Here is a 19,447-nt window from a genome sequence, read left to right as displayed (position 1 = left end):
GCCTCGAAGAAGAGCTGGTTAACATGTAGGAATTGCTTTACAGGGCTTATCTGGCAGCACACAGACCAGGGTTGCAGCCAGAGGCAACTACACTGCTGCCGAAGGCATCTGTGCCAGGCTGCGTTCGGTTGGGGTTCTCCAGGATGAGTTTCAATGCATAGGGAGCCACCAGCTGTGGTGACCACCTCCCAGAAGGGAGGACAAAGCATCCTGCTCCTCTAACATATCCCATCCTTCCTCACAGAGGTCCAGCTAGTGGAGGCCCAGAACTTGCTGCTGCTCAGACGATTCATTAGAGGAGATGCAGCTAACCAGCCATACTGTCGCAGCACTGCCTCCACTTGGAGCCAGACAAAGGCACAACCCACCACAGATCTGGCAGGCCTAGCAGAAAGGCAGAGCGCTGCTGCACAGATGATCAAAGGGCAGCCTTCAGCCTAAATATCTGCAACATAAGGGGGTTTCAAGGTCTGGCAGTCAGCAAAGCCAAATGTCCTTCCTCTCTCATAGCTCGAGTCCCAGCAAGCTTTGGAGGGATCTCCACATCATGATGGACTTTGCCTACTCCCACGCAGGGCACTCTCTAAACCTTCCTCAAGGAAGATTTGGGAAAGTCCCTAGCCAAAGGACAAGAACTGGAGGAGGCTGTCCAATGTTTGGCCCAGCCCCATCTTGAAGATGGAGGAAGCAAGCCCCCAGGTCAAACCCCTTCCTTCACAGGTTCAAAAGCTGATTTATTTTGTGGTAGTTTTTGGGGAAAGGACTAGCTGGTCCAGGGAGACTGGGAAAGCTTCCGGGCCAGGAAATGAACTTAGGCAGGCCTCAGAAGCGTGATATTCTGGCTTTCCTCAAATTACTGCCTAGAGATAGTGTCAGCTATTGCTTTGCCTGTTGCCTCCCAGCTTCCTCTGTGAGACGACGTATCCAACATCCACAACCCGCTCTGGTGTCTAAACCTGTTCCAGAAGAACTCCACATTTGGGCAGTCCCAGAATCAGTCCTGGCTGAGAACCCTTCCTTACTGACAGAAAGCGTTTGTGATAATCCTTGCTAATCCCACTGGATCAGCTGGCTGCAATCTACCTTGACAGCTGGGGCTCTGCCAGCTTCTCCAAAGGCACGGATCAGCATACCGGAAATGTCTCCACGTAGTTGGCCAGCCTCAGAGAAAACTGGAAGGATGTGAATGTGCTGTCAAAATTCCTCCTCTAAGGCCTCCAACTCTTTTAAAATGGCAGGGAATGCGAGGGGAGCAGGAACATTCATATCTCCTCTGCCATCAAGGACAGCACGTGCTCTGATGTGCTGGTGTCAGCACAGAGGTTGAGCTGAAATGGAAGGCAGCTCACTAAAGTTAGACCAAGACAGTGGCAAGAAATCTATGAGAAGCCAGAAAGGAACTGTGACCTCTCTATCAACTGAAGGCTGATGTGAGTGCTGCACGCAATGCAACAACATGCTGAATTCATCTCTCAGACTCCTGGAGAATGACTTTCCCACATCCTGCTGACCTGGAGTCAGCGTGTTTCTAAATCTGGTTTTGATAGACTAGAGAATGGCATTTGGCTTTTTATCAGTCACTGTACCGTGGGTGGATATCTCCACTCAGTTGCATGTGACGGCTGAAAAATTTTCTTTGAGAAAGTCTCGTCACTGAACAACTTTACATCATTCTGGTCTTTCTCTCTTTTTTTTGGTATGTTAATAGAGGAAACAGGTTTGAGAAAAGTTATATAAAAATACCTGAAAGCCTGCAAATTATAAAGTGCCACATCAAAGAGCAAAGATGTTGCAAATGTCACAGAAGAGTCCAAACAAAACACCAAGGTCCGTGTCCTGCACTGCTTGCCCAGAAGCAATTTCTAGCAAGGAATCGAGGTCAGCCTATGTCCTCTCCTTATAAAGCCTTCTTCTGTATGCACATCACATCCCACGTCAGTCTAGTGAACAGACATTTTGTCAAGCTCCTACTTTGCAATTTCCTCTTGCTATGAACAGAGGGCAGGAAATTAACCTTGGCCTAAGAATGCCCAGAGACAGGACCAACATCCCAAACATGTCAAACCTCTCATTTTATATAATACTGTGCAGGCATGTTTAGTTGGCTAATTATGAAGACTTCCACTGAGCCCCTCCGGTGGCCTCTGTGCTCACTAATTGAGAAACCATCTCTCTTAAATCAGTCATTTAAAAATAAAACAATATGCAGCACAGGACTTAGCACTGGAACAGTTCCAATGGGAAAAAAAAAGTGGGCACAGAGACAAGACTGCCCAGATAAACTCCCAAGTAAATCTCAAGTGACCACCATTTACAAACCACTCTCATACATGGACTTTGACAGCAAAATAAGGAGAACTGGACTGGTTTGCACACAGAATGACAGCAGAATTAGGATCACACTGCCCACCGGGGGAATCACAGCTGCTACAAACAATTAATATTTATATTACAGTAGTGTCTTGAGGGAACAGCTGAGTTACAGATAAACACAGAAAGCAACAGTGCAGAGGTTTGTACGTGTGTTTGTGTCTATACAGCACCTAGAACAGCAAGATTTCTTTCTCCCCTGCTTGAATAGCATTCAGTGCAATGAAACCATCATCACAGATGTCACCTCCACAGATACATAGATAACATACAGATAATGAGAGAAAAAGGGAAAATGTTTGTGTGCATATATGAATGCACCTGGCCCTATAGCACTCCGTAATCAGGAGAGAAGGCAAAGAGAGGCAAGGAAATCCTTTGCCCATGACTACTGCCAGAGCTATGCACTTCTACAAAGAAATCCAGCTGTTCTGAAATAATACTGAACTTTCTGAAATTAGGATAATTTCAGTCTCCTGGTATATTGCAAAAGGAAACAACAGCTCAGCAACTTTTACTGTAACAGCTTGGTCTCGCTGTGTATTTTAAAACCCTGGCACCCCCAACTTCTGCGATATCAAATCCCTAATAGAGCAAAGTTTATTTCAGGGCTGAAGCAAAGCTCTGCTGGACCTTCTGGAGCCAAAGAGAACTCAGGGGATGTTTCACAGCTGCAGCATGAGGCACTGTGGCTGAGCAGGGGCTCGGGGCACCCTGGGGAGGCTCACAGCTGCCCCATCACTCTGGGAATGAGTCACTTCCCATCACAGACCCCTCTGTCAACCTTTTGCAGCACTAAAGTGAAAGCCTTGCTTGTCACTGTACTACAGTAAGATGTCTTCAGTGCAACTGTCTTCAGGACCAAGTGGGAGAGTGCAGCTTTGCAGAGTAACCACCATGTAACTGCTGATGTCAAGTGCTGCGACAAGTGCAAGACACACAAATAACAAACAAATAAGAACAAGAACTCTGGCAATGCATTTTATTCTGCAAAGATGCAGTCAGATGTGAAATTACTTGCTCTCCAAAGGATGGAGGATGAGAGTGAGGAGAGCACCATTCTGTAGAAAATTTGCATGCTACATCAGCATCTCTACATTTTGTCAAACAGAAAGTGTTTTAAACTCATACGCCAACTCATAAAAGTATTTAATTAAGACTCTAAAATAGACAGCATCTCCATTTCTTTCCCTTGAAAGCTTATTAATGCCCCCTCAAAGATCAAATAAGAAATTGATTAATGTGTTATGGACAAGAAGCCTTCTTATTTCTTAGGGAACCACGCAGTCTTTTCAGTAAAGATTACTTACTTCGGAAATCAAAGCAGGTGACTCCATTTCACCCAGGAAAGGGCAAGTACCAACCTGCCATGAAGGCCACTTAAAATCTGAACCTGCTGCCAGCAAGAGGACTAGAGGGAAGGCCCAGCTGCGATTCAGCAGACTTGGTTCCAGTCTCTGGCTTTGACCTTGTCACATCCAACTTTCAGCCCACCTCTTCCATCCTGACTGCAGATTGTTTTGTCTGTTTCAGGATTTCAGCCCTCTCAAAAAGGTACTGCACCCAGAGCATTCACCTTGTAAAAGTCAAGCTGTAAGAATTTGATTGAAATCACTCTCTTCTCAGAGACTAGCCAGGTTGGCTCAATGAAACCAACAACTTCAGAAAGCCATAGCAGGGGAGGAGGAAACAGCAGCATGACCTTGAACTTGCACTCCTGATAGTTGTAAAACATAGCAGAGATGTAAAAAAGCTTCTACAATACAGGGCAGTCTGGACAAACACCATCTATTTCATGAATATTTCACTTGCAGTAGGGGGCAAAAAGCCATAACAATCTACTTAGCTGTTACCATTTATTTGATTTTGACAGTTCTCACTCATATGTTGCATTTCACGTTCCAAGAGTATAGTTAAAACTGCACTATGTTTAAACTTGCGCCAAAAGATTTGCAGGGTTTCAGCTGGCATGTTTTTTTAGACTTCTTGCTGTTAGGGAGCAAAGTTTGTTAGAAACCAGTGTCTTATTTAGCTTTGGGGGAAAAAAAAAAAGGTATCCTTTTATCCTTCAGTTTTGCTGTGGAACAGAAGCTGCAGATTCCTACCAAGGCCAAGCTGCCATTCAATTGTTTTGCAGCTGGTCTTGCAGGCATTGCAGAAAAGTATAATATGAAAAGATGGGAAAGGAGGACAGCCTTACGGGAGGGGAAGTCATACCTATGAAATGCAATGTTAAAAGCAGCCTAGAGGACTGCATGCAAGACACAGAGAGATGATGCTGTCTTTGCTGGTGAAGCTAGTTATTTTTTCAGCCATGAGTGACAGCGATGGTATAAACTGGAGTTGATAGGCTGCACATGTGGATGGGGACAATGGAACTGAACTTGAAAGTGTGAAAAGGGGGAGGGATGTCAATGAAAGGATTCATGCCTGAATGTGTGTATAAACAGGGTAAGGGGCAGAGAGAGCAGCTACACTGTGTGTCGGAGGGAAGGGAGCCTGGAGGTAGGCTGTGAGAGCAGACGGGATGCCTGCTGCTTTATCCCTCTAATTAGTTTCCAAAAGACAGTGATTTCCCCTACCTTCTGCAAGTACAGGACCGTTCCCTTCAGCACAGCATAAAAGGTTTTCCAGCCTCGCTTTCCCCGGGGAGCTGCAAAGAAAACAAATGAAAACCCATTTAGCTCGAATCCATTTTTACACTTTGTCTAGGCAACAGAAGAGCTACATTAGTCCTGTGTTAAACCTCCTTTGTACTCTTGTTTTCAAAGGACAATGCAACTCAGCACAGTGCCTGCACATACCTGCTGCGTGAGAGAGTAATAAAGCAACCCTGATGACAGCCCTGGACTGGATCAGAAGGGAACAGCAGCAACACAGAAAGCAGGCCAGAGAGATCGAGTCTTTGGGCTCTTGCAGGTAGGCAGATACTGCCTCTACACAACCAGGTCTGAGCTCTGCACCGCGGCAGTTTTCATAAGGAAACACCCTTTCTCCATGCCACAGCAGGCTGGGAGGCACTGCTGAGGACCAATGGGACACTGCTCTCAAGAGCATCCTTCCCCCTTGCCACTGCTGCACACCTGAGTTGTCTCTGAGTGGTCAGATGGCTTCTTGGTCCCCTCCTCTCTTCCTGCAGCTGCAGGGGAAGCCAAAGAAGAGCAAGGAGAGGGAAGCGAAACAAATTCCTAAGGCGAAAATAATCCTAAGGAAAAAAAAATCACCCCTCAAGAAACCTAAAGTCAGTTTGAGGTTGAAGAACGCAACAGAGACAACATATCCAGCCCACAAATTCCTAGAAACCAGCAATGGGGGAAAAAAAAGGAAAATAAAAGGAAAAAAAAGGGGATTCATCATGAAGGCTCCAGGTTTAAATTCAGCTGCAATAGAGGGAGAGAAGGCACAGGCTACACAGTCACAGTGCCTGCATCTAAGCTCACTCTCCGCCAAGCATGCACCACTGACCAGCATCCACTTGCCTCTACACTAAAATTGATAACCCATGCACAACTAAAGCATCACCCTCTGAAAGGCATCCCATTCTGATCTGAAGACAGCAAGTGATGCTGAAAAGGTTATTAGTCCCTTGCTCCAGAGGTTAATCTTTCTCATATCATGACGAACCTTATTTCTAATTAGCATTTGTTCGCTTCAGCTTCCATTCATTGGCCCCTGTTATATCCTTCCGCTCTAGACTACCTAAGTGCTTTAGCCCTTAGTACTCCTTTCCTGAGAAAATACATATAGCATGCTAGCACATCACTTCCATTAGCAATCCTGCATAAGCTGATCTCTGCCCTGTGACAACTCCATTACAAAATGAAATATGAAAACGTCTGACTAATTTTTAAAAAATGAGCTTCGTTTTGTTTGCAACTGGAAAGTCAGAATGTTACTTTTTCAAGAGTCGCATGACAACAAGAGACAGACCTCTAAGACGTACAGGAACTTCTGAAAACATGGCCCTAATTACATTGCTCACAAAAGGATTATCCTCAAAATGCCAAGATCCAGTGTGCTGAATAATGAACAATTCTGATTACTTATAATTAAAGAAATAATTTAATAAAGGCAACTAGATACAATTACTTATTAAGGTTAAATAAACAGAAGTTTAATGAAGAGGAACCTATTCAGAGCATCCAGTCATCCCAAAGAATGAGGTCAGTTTGATTTCGACATCTGTGTTTGGATTTAGTTGTCCAGCTGTCAGCCTCCAAGCTTCAATTCTACCTTCTAAAACATACTAGCAAAACATGACAACACTGAATTGCTTAGCCCAGCTAGGAGAGAATTGCAGCTACTGGAAACCCACCCCAATTGCCTTCACAATTCAGCCCAACAGTGTGAACCATGAGCAGGTGATCAGCAACAATGGTTGGGCAAAATACAGATGTTCTGAGTAGCCTCTACTGTTTCCAAGATCAACAGAAAACAAACAAATGAAGATATCCAAACAACAAAACACACACAGGCGAATCAGAAACCTTCAATAATTAGCACACCACAAACAGAAGTAGGACAAGAAGGAAAGAGGATAATTAAAGTAAGAGACACAGCAGGATTATTACAAAAAAGGGGCAGGGAGGAACTGCATGGCATAAATCTGGCTGTTACCAAAAGCTGCTGAACTTCATCAGGTATATGACCCAAGGCTGGGAAGATAGGGAAGGGAACGGTTACAGCATCTTCCAAGTAGACATAAAGAACAGCCTTTCTTTAAAGACAGACCCAGAGAGGAGAGAAGATTTGAAATAATCTGGTGTCACATAAGGAAAAGGAGAATTACCAAACTACTATGGAACAGCTACTGTAATTCACTTGAAACTGTTTTGTCTTCTGTAAACCATGAGATTAATTTTCTTTTAGCACAAAAGATTCACATTGTTTTGCTGTATCACATTACTCATTACACTTATGCATTAAAGCTGCTGCAAATGGGACTGAACATTGTAAATCCTGGCCTAATAGTAACGAGTGTGATAATCCAATTGCTGCGTTATTACTGCAATTTCCCCTAATGAAGCAGCACTATTTGCTTTGAGAAGTACACAGGCTCATCGTGAGTGGCATCATGCAGAGATAACAAGAAAATGAGATGTTAAGAGTGAAAGATACTCACTTTTCTTTCCGTCCATATCCGCATGGATTTTCCGAGCCAGAAATCCAGTTTTATACACAGCAGCATTGGGGTCATGAGGGATGTCCAGGAATGGGTTATTTGAGTTGCCAATTCGACTGACAGCCCTCGTCTGGCTCCCATTATCCTTTTCATCTGTACCATCCGAGTGAGACTTTTTTTTCTCTTCTTCATCCCTTAAGAAGCAGTAAAAACCACGCATGAATAAGGGACTGACCAGAAAAGTTTCACTGCAGTGATTCTTGCACGCTCCTTGTCAAAACATACCTCTCTCCTTATAGGTGGCCCTATTTAGAGAGAAACCTGGACATATACCAAAACACAGACAGATTATAGCAAAGCTTCAGTTCACCTACTTCAGCAGCACAGGACAGGAGCCGGATTTTCAAAAAAGCACAAGTTTCCCTTTTATAGTCTCAAAAGGCAGGATTTCAAGAGTGTTCTGTGTCCTCCAACTTCACTTATTTTTAACACCACTTATTTGAGTGCTAAAATGGGAAATATCTGCCTGCTGGGCTCTCCTGAAAAATCTCCAATTTCTTCATGAGTTCACATGTAGATGAAAAGAATTAGATTACTGCAGATCACTGTGGCTTACCCCTTAACTTAGCATACGAAACACAGACTCTACCTCCTTTCCTTTATTTTCCTCCACAGACTAGCATAAAAGTACTAATTTAAAAATAAAAACTACACTAGGTGAATTATGTTATCTGTATTTTAGAAACAAAATGCTTCTCAAAATGTTACTTATTAGAGCAATGTATTCAACACAGCTCTTGGGGACAACAATGCAACCCATTTCCGCAAGCCGCAAGCATTGCCTGACTATAAAAGCCTCTTTGCTCGTCAAAGGCAAAAAGGACCAGGCAACCTAGAAAACAAAGGGTGTCCATCACAAGAGTAGGAGGATGGTTTTCAGAGAACAACAGGCCACTGAATCTGGGTGGATGGTGTATCTGGAAGAACCACAGTTAGTGTCAGATTACAGAGCTGCCCCGCGTCCTTTGAAGTCCCCACACATTCCCCTCCAGGTGACTGGGAAAGGTGCGTCAGGGAGGATGAAGGCTGTCATTGGAAAGTCATGGTAGCAATGCTTCTCCTAAAACCAGCACCTCATTAAAAAACCAACACATTATCACTTGAGTGTAACGACGGCTAAGAGGGGTGGTGGACTTCAAGCTGCTGCATCTCGCTGGACTCAGATGATCAGCAGAGAGAGCAAGCCCAGGCAGACCTTCCAATCACATGCATATGTTCAAAGGCATGTATCAGATGAGGATTCATGAGGCATATGTCAGTCCAAAAGCTCCTTTTGGGGCACACTGCAACCATGTCTGCTTATGGCAATGACCATACAAAGAAATGTCCTCCAAGAACTGCAGGTTACAGAGACAATCTCTGTTATCCTGATCTCTGCTGAAATGATCTTCTGGGGAATAACTTAGTCTGAGGAGATACAAGGATAATAGACTGGTTTGACAACAAGGAAACCAAATCCAGAGACACAGAGGCTATATTAGTGAACCCAGCAGTGCCAGGGAATGTTCCCAGGCATTTGGCTTTAATTATCTCATGTCACTTTGTGCTTGGCATGGTCTCAGCCCAGCACACTCCGAAATAATTTCCAGACACCATTTAGGAATCAGCACAGTCAAGGATCACCACAACAGGCAGTACAGAGGGAAGCTACACATCGACATTTGGCCTTAGAGTCACACAAAGGCGCCAGACTTTTGATTTAGTGGTAGAGATATAGCCAAGGTGGTGCACCATATCTTCATGGTGTTGTCTTGCAAGGTCTCCTGATTAAGAGGAATGGAACTTTTACCTGAAGACCTGATTCCTGTAAGGGAGACCAGTCCTTGCATCTTTCAGCCTACTGATATGTGTTTTCCCACTCCAGAACAGAAAGATCTGCAAAAAAACTTTTTTGTTGGTCAAAGAAATAAGGATTCCCTCATGCATGCTTTTGTGGAAGCCCTCTCCCAATTGAAAAAGTATAGGAATTTCTGACGGTATTGATTGTCCCCACCCTTCCTGTGTTTACCACACTTACTGCTGGCAACTCTGGACCATTGTGTGACATGTGTTCCTTAGATATGTGTCCATTCCAGGAGCAAATTCTCTCAACACAAGTCTGTGGTACGTAATCCAGACTGAAATCTTTCATAGGGCACAAGCACTTGGGCTGATCTGTCACATAGAAGTGCCTTGTGAATTCTGGGATCTCAGCCAAGGACACGGTGAATTTCTCCTTGTCAGCAGAGACCTACTGCAGTAAATGGTTTAGCATTTTTTTGGAATAAGCTACCTCTTTTGGAGCTACAGGAGCAAATTATCTCATACTGATCAACTGTCCTGTGGGAATGCACCACTGCCTTTATCCAAGCAGCCACAGGTGTTGTGATGAGCAGTCCTGGGGATCTGGACATCACTAGTGCTGGGGGCAGTGCTCACAAACTCAGCATCTCTGGGGCAGCTATTAAACAGGAATTCTTCAAAAGACAAATGCAGACAGGGCAGACAAGGACAAAATGGCATCAGCTGTCATGACTGCTGGTAGCACTGAACAAACCTTTAATCGGTTCTTTAATCTGTCATTGAAAATGGGACATTCTTGAGACTCAGAAGCCTCAGGCACTTGTGAGAGCTGAGTGCTCTGACAAGATACATGAGGTCAAGATGCATGAGCCAGTCTGTAAGATGCAATGAAAGGAACCAGAGAGGCAAGGGTGACCCATTACAGAGAATGAGAAATGGATGAACAGCTAAGAAAACAGAACTAGAAGGAGCCTCTATCTGCCTCTGATCTTGAATATGAAACACTAGCGGAAACAAAACCAGGGGACCTGGGACTCACTTCTTCAAATACTCCATGTTGCTTCAGCAGTCAAGCATAAGAAGAAAGCAGGACAACTGGGAGGAGTTTCAAAGTAGGAAAACAGTTCAGGTAATAGCCTTTGCTTAGGTACCCTCCAAAGTTGGCTGAATAGGTCCTGGATAAGCTTTATCAAGGATGTAACAATTTGAGCTTACTCCTCACCAGCCTTTAGGGTACTGCTGCAAGAAGGAAGAGCTGCAGAAAATTCAGCTGGCCTCTGGACACGTACACTGGAAAACTGATCTTTGCTTGAAAGCCCAGCCTGTGAGGGATGCAACTACTTCCTCATCCTCAGATGGCTCTCACAGATGATTCAAGTCCTGTAACATCCCCAGCGTGAAGGCCTCCAGTGATGCAGGGGTGAGAGTCAGTGGGTGGTGTCTCTGTGCAGGTATGTTCAGAGCCACGGATCTAGTGTCATACAGGCAGAGCTCAGGTTCTTGTCACAGGCAGGCTTGGTGCTCCGCCCTTCCATTTGGTCCAGGAAATAGCACAATCCTTGTGCCTTTGGGGAAAAAAACCCGCATTGGTTCCAACACACCTTTCAGTAGCAAAACATCATCATGAGGGTCCACTTAAGAGATTTTCTGTCTTTGATCAGCAGAGGGAGATCATTATTCCTGGCTCTGGGTCTGGAAGCAAGTCCTCTGGTGACCCCTCTCTGACAACTGAAGTGGCTGATGGCTGTAACCCCTCTTGTAGGTCCAACTTTCCATCCACAGAAAGTGAGACCTACCAGTTCTGCAGGGTGCTGGTGAAAGGAAAAGGCTACCACCTGTAGAGTTTCTCTAAGACTGCTTACAGCATGTGATATTTCCAAGGTTTCCCAAAACAAGGACCTTCAGTTCCACCTCCCTTAGCTTGTCTCTTTGGAAAAGGACCTCTGGACAGAGCAATAACCAGGGCACTGACTGCCCATGAAAACCAGCACACCAAAGCCAGGATTTGCTTGCTCTCGCACTTGAAGACAGAGCATTGAAACAGCAATGATTTCCTTCCCAAATATGTAATCACTGACAACCAGAAAGAGTTTGCCTCTTATTCTTAAAACGGCAGATTTGAAAAACTTGCAAAAATGCAGACGTTGCCATTTTGGTGAAGAAATATATTTTTGCCTCTCCCCAAAAAGACCATATATAAGAAAGTCTCATTTTTGTCTTCTGGGAGAAAAACACCATCCATTTCTCACAGTAACAAAAACATTTCTGTATGCTCTATGGTCTCATTTGAGGCTCTGCCTTGGAAAACTTCGAAGTCACTAAACTGGAAAGACAGGGTCAAGCCCTTCATTTTTAAAAGTCTGTTTCATTTCTGCATTTGTTCAAATAGAAAACTTATATGATATGGCAAAAGGCTGGGTTTATCCATTTAAAAAGTGGCATTTAAAAAAACCACTCAGATTTGTAACACATAATTATACGAATCTGTGGAACTGATAGCGTCTGTATTAGAAAACTGACTTGAGAAACCAGTGGAGAGAAGTTTTGGCATCTTTCCCAAAGGGAGGAGAGAAGAAAGGAGAGCCAGGTGATTACGACAGGAACTCCTCTCTAAAACCAATCACGAAGTTGCAAACAGAAAACATCCTAGAACTTGAGAGATGAAGAGTTAATTATAACGGGTAGAGATTGACCTAGAAAAAGGTGAGTTTCAGCACAGACATCTTTATAACCACCTCGGTTTCAGCATCACAGTTTGCCACAGGAAACACACAAAGGATTTCGCAGTGGCTCTTTCCCACCATCACTGTCTCAAAGACCTATTTTGGTTTGGCTGGAAGGAGATGATTTTTCAGTGCAGTCCAGAAAACAAAAAAGAATACACCATGTCCCTGTCTAAACTTCTCTGGAAAGAAAACTGTATCATCAACTAGTCAAAAACCAAGTGATTCTCCTGAAAACTACGCTGTCCTGCTGAGAGAAAGCTTTCAGGATAAAACTGGCTCAAATGTACCCATTTGGCTTTTGCAGTTTTGTAAGCAGTACTTTGGGATTTCATATGTTAATTCTAGACCACCATTCAGCCTGTTTTAAGACGATGATTTTATTATTCCTATCACCTTCAACAGGAAGTAGACATACTATTACAAACAATGGAGAACAATAACGTTCACCACCACATTTCCACATAGACATCATGCAAACAAAGCATATTTAGCTCTGGCGCCTTTGGAATCAAATTAATTTTTCTTACTCGGCTTAAAGCTGACGATGACCCGTGCAAATGTCAAAGGATGAGAAACATCTACAAAACCTGGGCCATAATATTACAGACAAACAGACTAAGGGATGTTAAGAGGTCAGTGAATCCATCTCTTTACCTCTAAGGCTGGATCCACTCTTCCTAACCTATTCTGGGCAGAATAACCAGTTCACAAAAACCTCCAGTGAAAGAACTTCCATAGCTCATCCAGCAAACCTATGCCCTGGTTTAAAAGGCTTATTGCTAGAAAGCTTTTTTAATATTGACCCAAACTTCCCTTGTTTCAAATTTAAGCCAATCCATAATGGGTGTGAAGAATAATTTACACCCTTCTCCTCTGCGACAGCCTCTACACACTGAAAAAAATACACTCAGGTCCCTCTCCTCAGTGCTCCCTTTTCCAACTAAACAAACCCAACTCTTTTAATCTCACCACTGATGTTCACAGGATCGTGAATTCATTTCATCTTACAGGTGATGTCACAGCTGAAGAACAAGAGTTTACACTTCAAGTATGAAAGAATCTCATGGAAATACCAAGTTCCTCATGGAAATTTAAGCAGTATGAGAAATTATGACACAATTACTGGGGCTACATGCACTTTTGGGGTGGTTCCCATGACCCCAGCACACAGTAAACAGGACGCATTGGACTAACTGGATGAAACAGTACGTGGCTTCACTGCAGTCAGTAGGAACTTCTGCCAATGACTTCAGTGAGAGCTGATCACTACTTAGTGCTTCCCTTGCTGTTCAAAGAAAGGAAACACAGTCCAAGAGATCTAGAACTGTAAGCAGTAGAGAGGAAATATGGAATGGGACAAAAGACAGAATAATCGTATTTCTGATGGCTAGTTTTCCCATACTGCTTATGCTGGGTTTTGCAGTCCTATTTCCACTTTTGCCTTACCTCCCACTTCTTCCCCAGCCAACTGCATCAGGGAAGCAAAGGGATACTCTCTGGAAAGAGGATCTTTCTCAGTCCCATCACAGCAAACCAACCATGTCCTTTCCCTATCCAACTTTCTCTGCAGATCACGACAGCAGAGCTAGAAAGTGATCTGCCTCCTCCCTCTAGCTCAGGCAGTCCTGGGGCTCCTTGGGGGGATTACTTTACATCAACCACACATCTCTGTAAAAGTGGAGAGACATCTTCACACTCCCTCTTCCAGCCATCACTCTCAGTCTTAAAGGTAAAGGCACAACCTCTTTGACTATGCCCCAAATGAGCTTTGTTTCTCAGCATGGAAAGTAATTGTCACATCAGTCCCACCTATCTGTCAGAGTTTCAGATTGGAATGGACAATTGGCCCCTTTGAGCATCCTGCTGGGAGAAGGTGGCTTTACACTCACATCCCAAAGCCTTATTTAAGGAGGATTCTGATTTCTCACTCTTCCAGCCTGCTTGCAATTTTTCCCCAAACAATTCATTAGCAAAGGATATGGACTGAACTATGAAAATGCCAAAGCAGTTACTACCTATACAGGAGCAAGCTATCTCATAAATCACCTTGACTGAAGCTCATGGGAGCAGAAGCAGGGATGAGCCAGTTCCCACCTGCAGGCTCCTCAAGTGTAATAGACATGGTATGGTCTCTTCACAAGAGCTGGAGGAAAACTGTGACATCGAGAAAGTCACATAATGGATTCTGATGGGTCTAAAGTACCTGTGAGAGAGTGACTTGCAGACAGCTCTGGCGTTGTGACACGTAAGATTCACACAGCGTATTCCAGGTCCTAGATTCGGTCTGGGAAAATGTATCCCACTGTGCTTCTTATAAGGTTTATCAGAGATAGCACTTCTTGGTGATTCCCACTAGCAGCACACCTTCCTCACATCTCTGACATTATCTAACACACTTCTGAACAAGGGCTGCAATCCCAGTTGGGACCAGCAGCCCTTGTAAGTGGGGCTGCACACCCTGACAAGAAATTCATTTGCAGATGATGAACTTAAGCCAAGGAGGACCAGAAGCCAATGGGCCTGCAAAACCTATGGTAGTTGTTAGGACTTCTAGCACAAAAGGTGCAAGAGCATGCATCCCAGACATACATTGCCCTGAAGAAGGTGAGGTTTCAGATATGTAAATCCATTCAGGTAAGCATCTTGTACAGCCAAAATAGATAAAAGACATCATTCTCTTATTTTACACCAAAATCCACTGTTTTGCAAGCAGTAAAATCTAAAGCAGAACCTTTTACTCTTTGCTGGCATATTGAGACCACGTGAAACCTAAGCACAGAAAAATGTCAATTTAACACAATCAGAAATTGAAGCTCTTTCTTGTCTGCACTATTTCCACAGTTAACAAGTGTTAGCCTGTTGAAAGCAGCTAAGGATGGGGGGATATCAGACTTTCTCCAATTTATCATCTTTCATATTAGGCTGTTGTCAAGTTATCCATAGTTAATCAGGAGACAAACCAAGACAATAAAGCAACAGCAGGAAACTCAATCCAAGACGTGTGTTTCTATTCAGTGGTTCTGACACAATGTAACGAAAGATAAAGGCAGAAGTCAACTTCTGTTTTATTTATGCAGTCATAGGACAATGGAGGATTTAATTTCTCTCTTTTCAGGCTGAAGTTTCCTACTAAATGAAACGTCCTCTTTCCTTACAAATGCAGTTGGCTCCTATCATTAACAACTCCCCTTGCTGGAGAAAAAGATGAGGCAGTATTGCCAGGTCATTCATTAACAGAAAAGCAAACTCATGACGTACACTGGCTATCTTCTACAGGCTTTGGAGCCCGCTCAGATGGTGACACAGGACACATAAACAGATTACTACACAGGTACTATTTTTAAACTCCTAATTTCTATGCAGTATACTTACACTGCCCATTCCAGCTTCTCATTCTTGATTGAATTGTAGAGGGCCTGCAAAGGGAGAGAAATGAGATCAGATTATTCTTTGACCTCTGCTACACATACATTAATACGCTGAGGAAAATCACCTAACTAATACCAGCAAGTGAGCTGTCTCTGATCAAGGAAGTACCATATCTGCCCATGGTAATGCAAAAGTCTTAAGCAGAAATCTCATCTAAGGAAAAAATATCAGAATATAGGGTTTGAGATTAGTCATTTTCTCAAGCAGGTTTGGGGTTTTGTGGTTTTGTGGTTTTTTAAATAAGCCTGTTAAGTTTGCAAAAGCCACAAGACTACAACCTTGAAATTCAAGGTCCAATTTAATTCCTGACAGTCACATTTTTTTGTCACTGACTTTAATGGGGCCAAGATTTCACCATATGGGCTTACCTGTAAAACTATGCCAGGACAGCTATCCAAAGCCCCCTGAGCCTCACAGACACCTGAACGCTTTCCCAGTCACACACCCAAAGATAAACGTGTTTGTTTCTAAGCACAAAACAGAAAATGAAGGGTAAGCAGCTTTCGTGCTTGAAGATCAATGTCTTGGACTGCGGTCTGCTAACATTGTTTACTGTTTCAATTCATAGGAAAGATGCCAGTAGGTTTGACACCAAAGGTCACAATTCTGTTGTTGATACCAGCCTGCACAGAAAAGGGTCTGGAGGCTGACTTACACCTGGGTGGGTATCAGACAGTTGGGATGGATTTCTTTTGAGGGGGAGTAGGTACATCACTTGGATAAGCGTGTCTGATTTCAGCCCTCCAGTAGCTGATGCATACAATGGATAAACACCTGCTATTACTACAAGTTAAGGGAGTTCTTCAAATAGGCCACTTGACTCAAGTGAAGTATTTTGGTATGGAATGTCCCTGATTCTCGCACTTATAATCCACATTTGTAATTTACCTTATATACATAGCTAGATTTACTCCCTCTGGCACATAACTCCTACACAGCCTCAAAATATGTTAACGTGTAGAAGAACTGTTGATGCACATGATTACCAAAAAGTAGCACATCAAGTATGAACAAGCCTGAAAATCACATACTATAATAGCTATGACACACTTAACAGAAACATTAGATTTAAAGAGCCTTAACTCTGACCGAAAACAAAAATAATTTGGAAAACTGAAGAATTGAAACTAGTCTTGTGCATATCTCACAACTGAACTTGCAACGAGAATTCAATGAGCATATCCCACTGCTCATCCTGTGATCCACTGACTCCTTTCCAAATCTTGCAGTCTCTTTGAAGATCCTTAATATTCAGCTTGGTGAAAATCTGGCTTGACTGAACCATACAAAAGCAGGTCAAACAACTGGTACAACTCACCTCACACTGATGCTACACATACGGCAACTTTTAGTCACAGTGTACCATAAAAGTAGGTTTCTCAGAGCATGAGAACAGCTATGACCACCAGGAGGAATCATCCCACATCCTACTTATACTAAGCTAGCAGACAGAGGTCCCCACCGCTAACAGGGCTTTGCTGTGCTACTCACAGCAATATGGTGAAATATTTCCGACTCTGGAGTTTTCACTGTCTATTTCTATATATGCTATCTTCTCCAAACTTGTATAAGAAACTCGGATACAAATACAAACAGCCAAAGGTGAAGGAAAGGGCATTGCTGGCAGCTTGTAAGCACTTTGCTTAATTTTCAAGTGAGAGCTATCAAAAGATTTTAAGACCACCCTGCAGGAAGAAAGCAAAAGAAAGGGCTAACATTTCTCCTAACATGCAGCCAGCAGTCCAGCAGAATTAGACACGCCTCCATTTTTCTGCACAAGCTGATGCTGACACTGATTCCCTGAGGTCACCAATATTTTCTTTTAGAAGCCATTATGGTTTTAATTATTTGGCCCAAATCCCCCTCTTATTCTTTGACTTGTCCTTTACTTCCTACTATGATTAAAATATCCTCTTACATTTTGAGCCAGAAAACTAATTCTAAATACAAGGCAAAGAGGCTGCATTTTTTCCCCGACTGCCTCCCCATTTTTTCAGAAGCAGTATTTTTTTCCCCAGCTGGTTGGATGAGCTTTTGAAACATAGCAAAAACCTGGCCTGGGGTATCAGAAACACCTTCTGCTGGTCTCTGGCCCAAATGCCCACAAGATTGGGTCACAACATCTGAAAATGAACACCTGCCCTGTGCAATACTACTTTTTATGGCATTTTGCTGCTAAGGAAGTCTCTGGGGATCGCTACAGCCAAAGAGCAGGACACACAAAAGCAGCACTCCAGATTGGTGCGGGAACAACAAATGCCCCAGGCTTTTTTGCCTTGTGGAAAGTGACATGTGTTTGTCCTGATCTTTACTAATGAGCCAGACTCCATCTTCCTTCTTTAGGGAGTAACAGACACCAACCCAGTCATATGGTGTACGTCTGATGAAGGACACAATGTCCCCCATACAGCATCAAATATAGCCTCTCAGAAAGCCTCTCCTATTTACAAAAACGAAATAAAATCCTAGAGAGTACCCACAGCATGGGCAGGCGTATACAGGCCATGTTTGGTGTGACTACCGAGAGTGTTCAGTGAGACCTCAGTGAGTAGATCTCTCAAGGGATGGAGATACACGAGTTCTAATGTCTGCCCCCCGACTCACCTCTTTGGCAGAGACTGCTGCCAGGCTGCTCACTCGCCGCTGGACTCACCAGCCTTTTACACCTGCTTTATGTTCCTTCTCCAAAGCAATTTACACTTTAACATTTTCCTGATGTCTACTGGGCTCTCGCATGATCTGGAGAAGAAAAATTCCCTCCTCCCATGTTTTACAACCAGTAGCAGACGTGTACAGCCCAGCACCTGCTCTATCATTTATTTCATGGCTGTTTCCCAAGGCCCTGATTCAGACAGCAGCTCTTTTCAGCAGACATTTCTCCAGAGCATGATTAAATCAAACAAACTTGGAGACAAGCACTTAAATGCTTCACTAAATTGCAAAAAAGCTGATCAGAGATTACAGCAGGGACGTGACTTTCACCGTACTTAACTAGCTGCAACAACAGGATTTATTAACTCATGTTTTCTCTCTGGGAAATGGGGGAAAAAAAAAAAAAAAAGCTCTGATTTAAAGCACTCTTACAGTTTGACAACAATCACACACCACAGCTTCTTACCTGCTAGCCTGGGAAGCACTTGGCAAATTTGCTATCTAACCCAGAAAACTGGAGGCTGGACCACAGCAGGGAATGCCAGAATGAATACTGCATGGGACTCATCTTCCAAGCTGGACCGATACCACTTGGAAAGGGGGAGAGACTTTCTCTTTTGGCACCCAGGGCTACTGTAGGCAGGATCCAAACCCCCAGCTACTGACTGCTCAGCAGTGTCCAACTTCACTGCTTCAACTCTTAAAGCTCTATTACCCAGACCGCAAAAACCTGCTCCTTACAGCCTTCCGCCTTCTGAAAATTGCTGATCTCTGGGGTCCACCACGCTTGAGGCCCAGCACTGCTCTAAGCTCCCTGGAGAAACAAATGCAGTTTTGAAGGGAGAATAAAACAGAATAGCAGGCAACATCCTAGACAGTTTCCTTATTTTAACAGCAGTGCTGTTTCCTACAGATTCAATTTGACTCTTAGCGGACCGCAGTGTAAAAAACAATGAGATTTATTATGTGTTTGTGGGATTTGTTTGTATTTGTTTGTAAACTAGGCAAGAAACTTATACTTTCTTTTTAAAGTGGAAGCCTGTAACTCTGTAACAAGCTGCTGAATTCCATCCTCATTTTCCCTTTGGTAAGCAGGTAGTTCAACTAAAAATCCAGATTTTCAAAACCTCTCAGCAGTTGGTACTTTTATTCCAATTAGAAAGAGACGCAAAATTATGCGGGTAGTGCTTCTGAAAACTCCCGTTTATTTTACAAAGCTGCCAAGAAAAAAAGGTCACTTAGCATCCTCGCCTCCCTCAAAACCTTGTCACATGCACGAACCATTGGACCCATTTAAACAGGCTGC

At 43.5% G+C, this 19,447-nt stretch overlaps 1 protein-coding gene across 1 annotated transcript in view; it reads right to left on the bottom strand.

The window, feature by feature from the left end:
• Positions 1 to 19,447, bottom strand: part of PSD3 (pleckstrin and Sec7 domain containing 3) — a 74,821-nt gene that overhangs the window by 11,873 nt on the left and 43,501 nt on the right. Inside the window, exons 8-10 of the mRNA XM_009705558.1 lie at positions 15,433 to 15,476; positions 7,493 to 7,686; positions 4,953 to 5,023 (exon numbers count right to left, since the gene is read on the bottom strand). Coding sequence (XP_009703860.1) covers positions 4,953 to 5,023; positions 7,493 to 7,686; positions 15,433 to 15,476 — 309 coding nt within the window. The remainder of the gene's footprint in view (positions 1 to 4,952; positions 5,024 to 7,492; positions 7,687 to 15,432; positions 15,477 to 19,447) is intronic.

The sequence above is a fragment of the Cariama cristata genome, unplaced genomic scaffold (genome assembly GCF_000690535.1).
Source record: "Cariama cristata isolate BGI_N322 unplaced genomic scaffold, ASM69053v1 scaffold4548, whole genome shotgun sequence".
NCBI lineage: Eukaryota > Metazoa > Chordata > Aves > Cariamiformes > Cariamidae > Cariama > Cariama cristata.
Note: the sequence above shows the minus strand (reverse complement) of the source record. Positions and strands in the feature narration are given on the sequence as shown.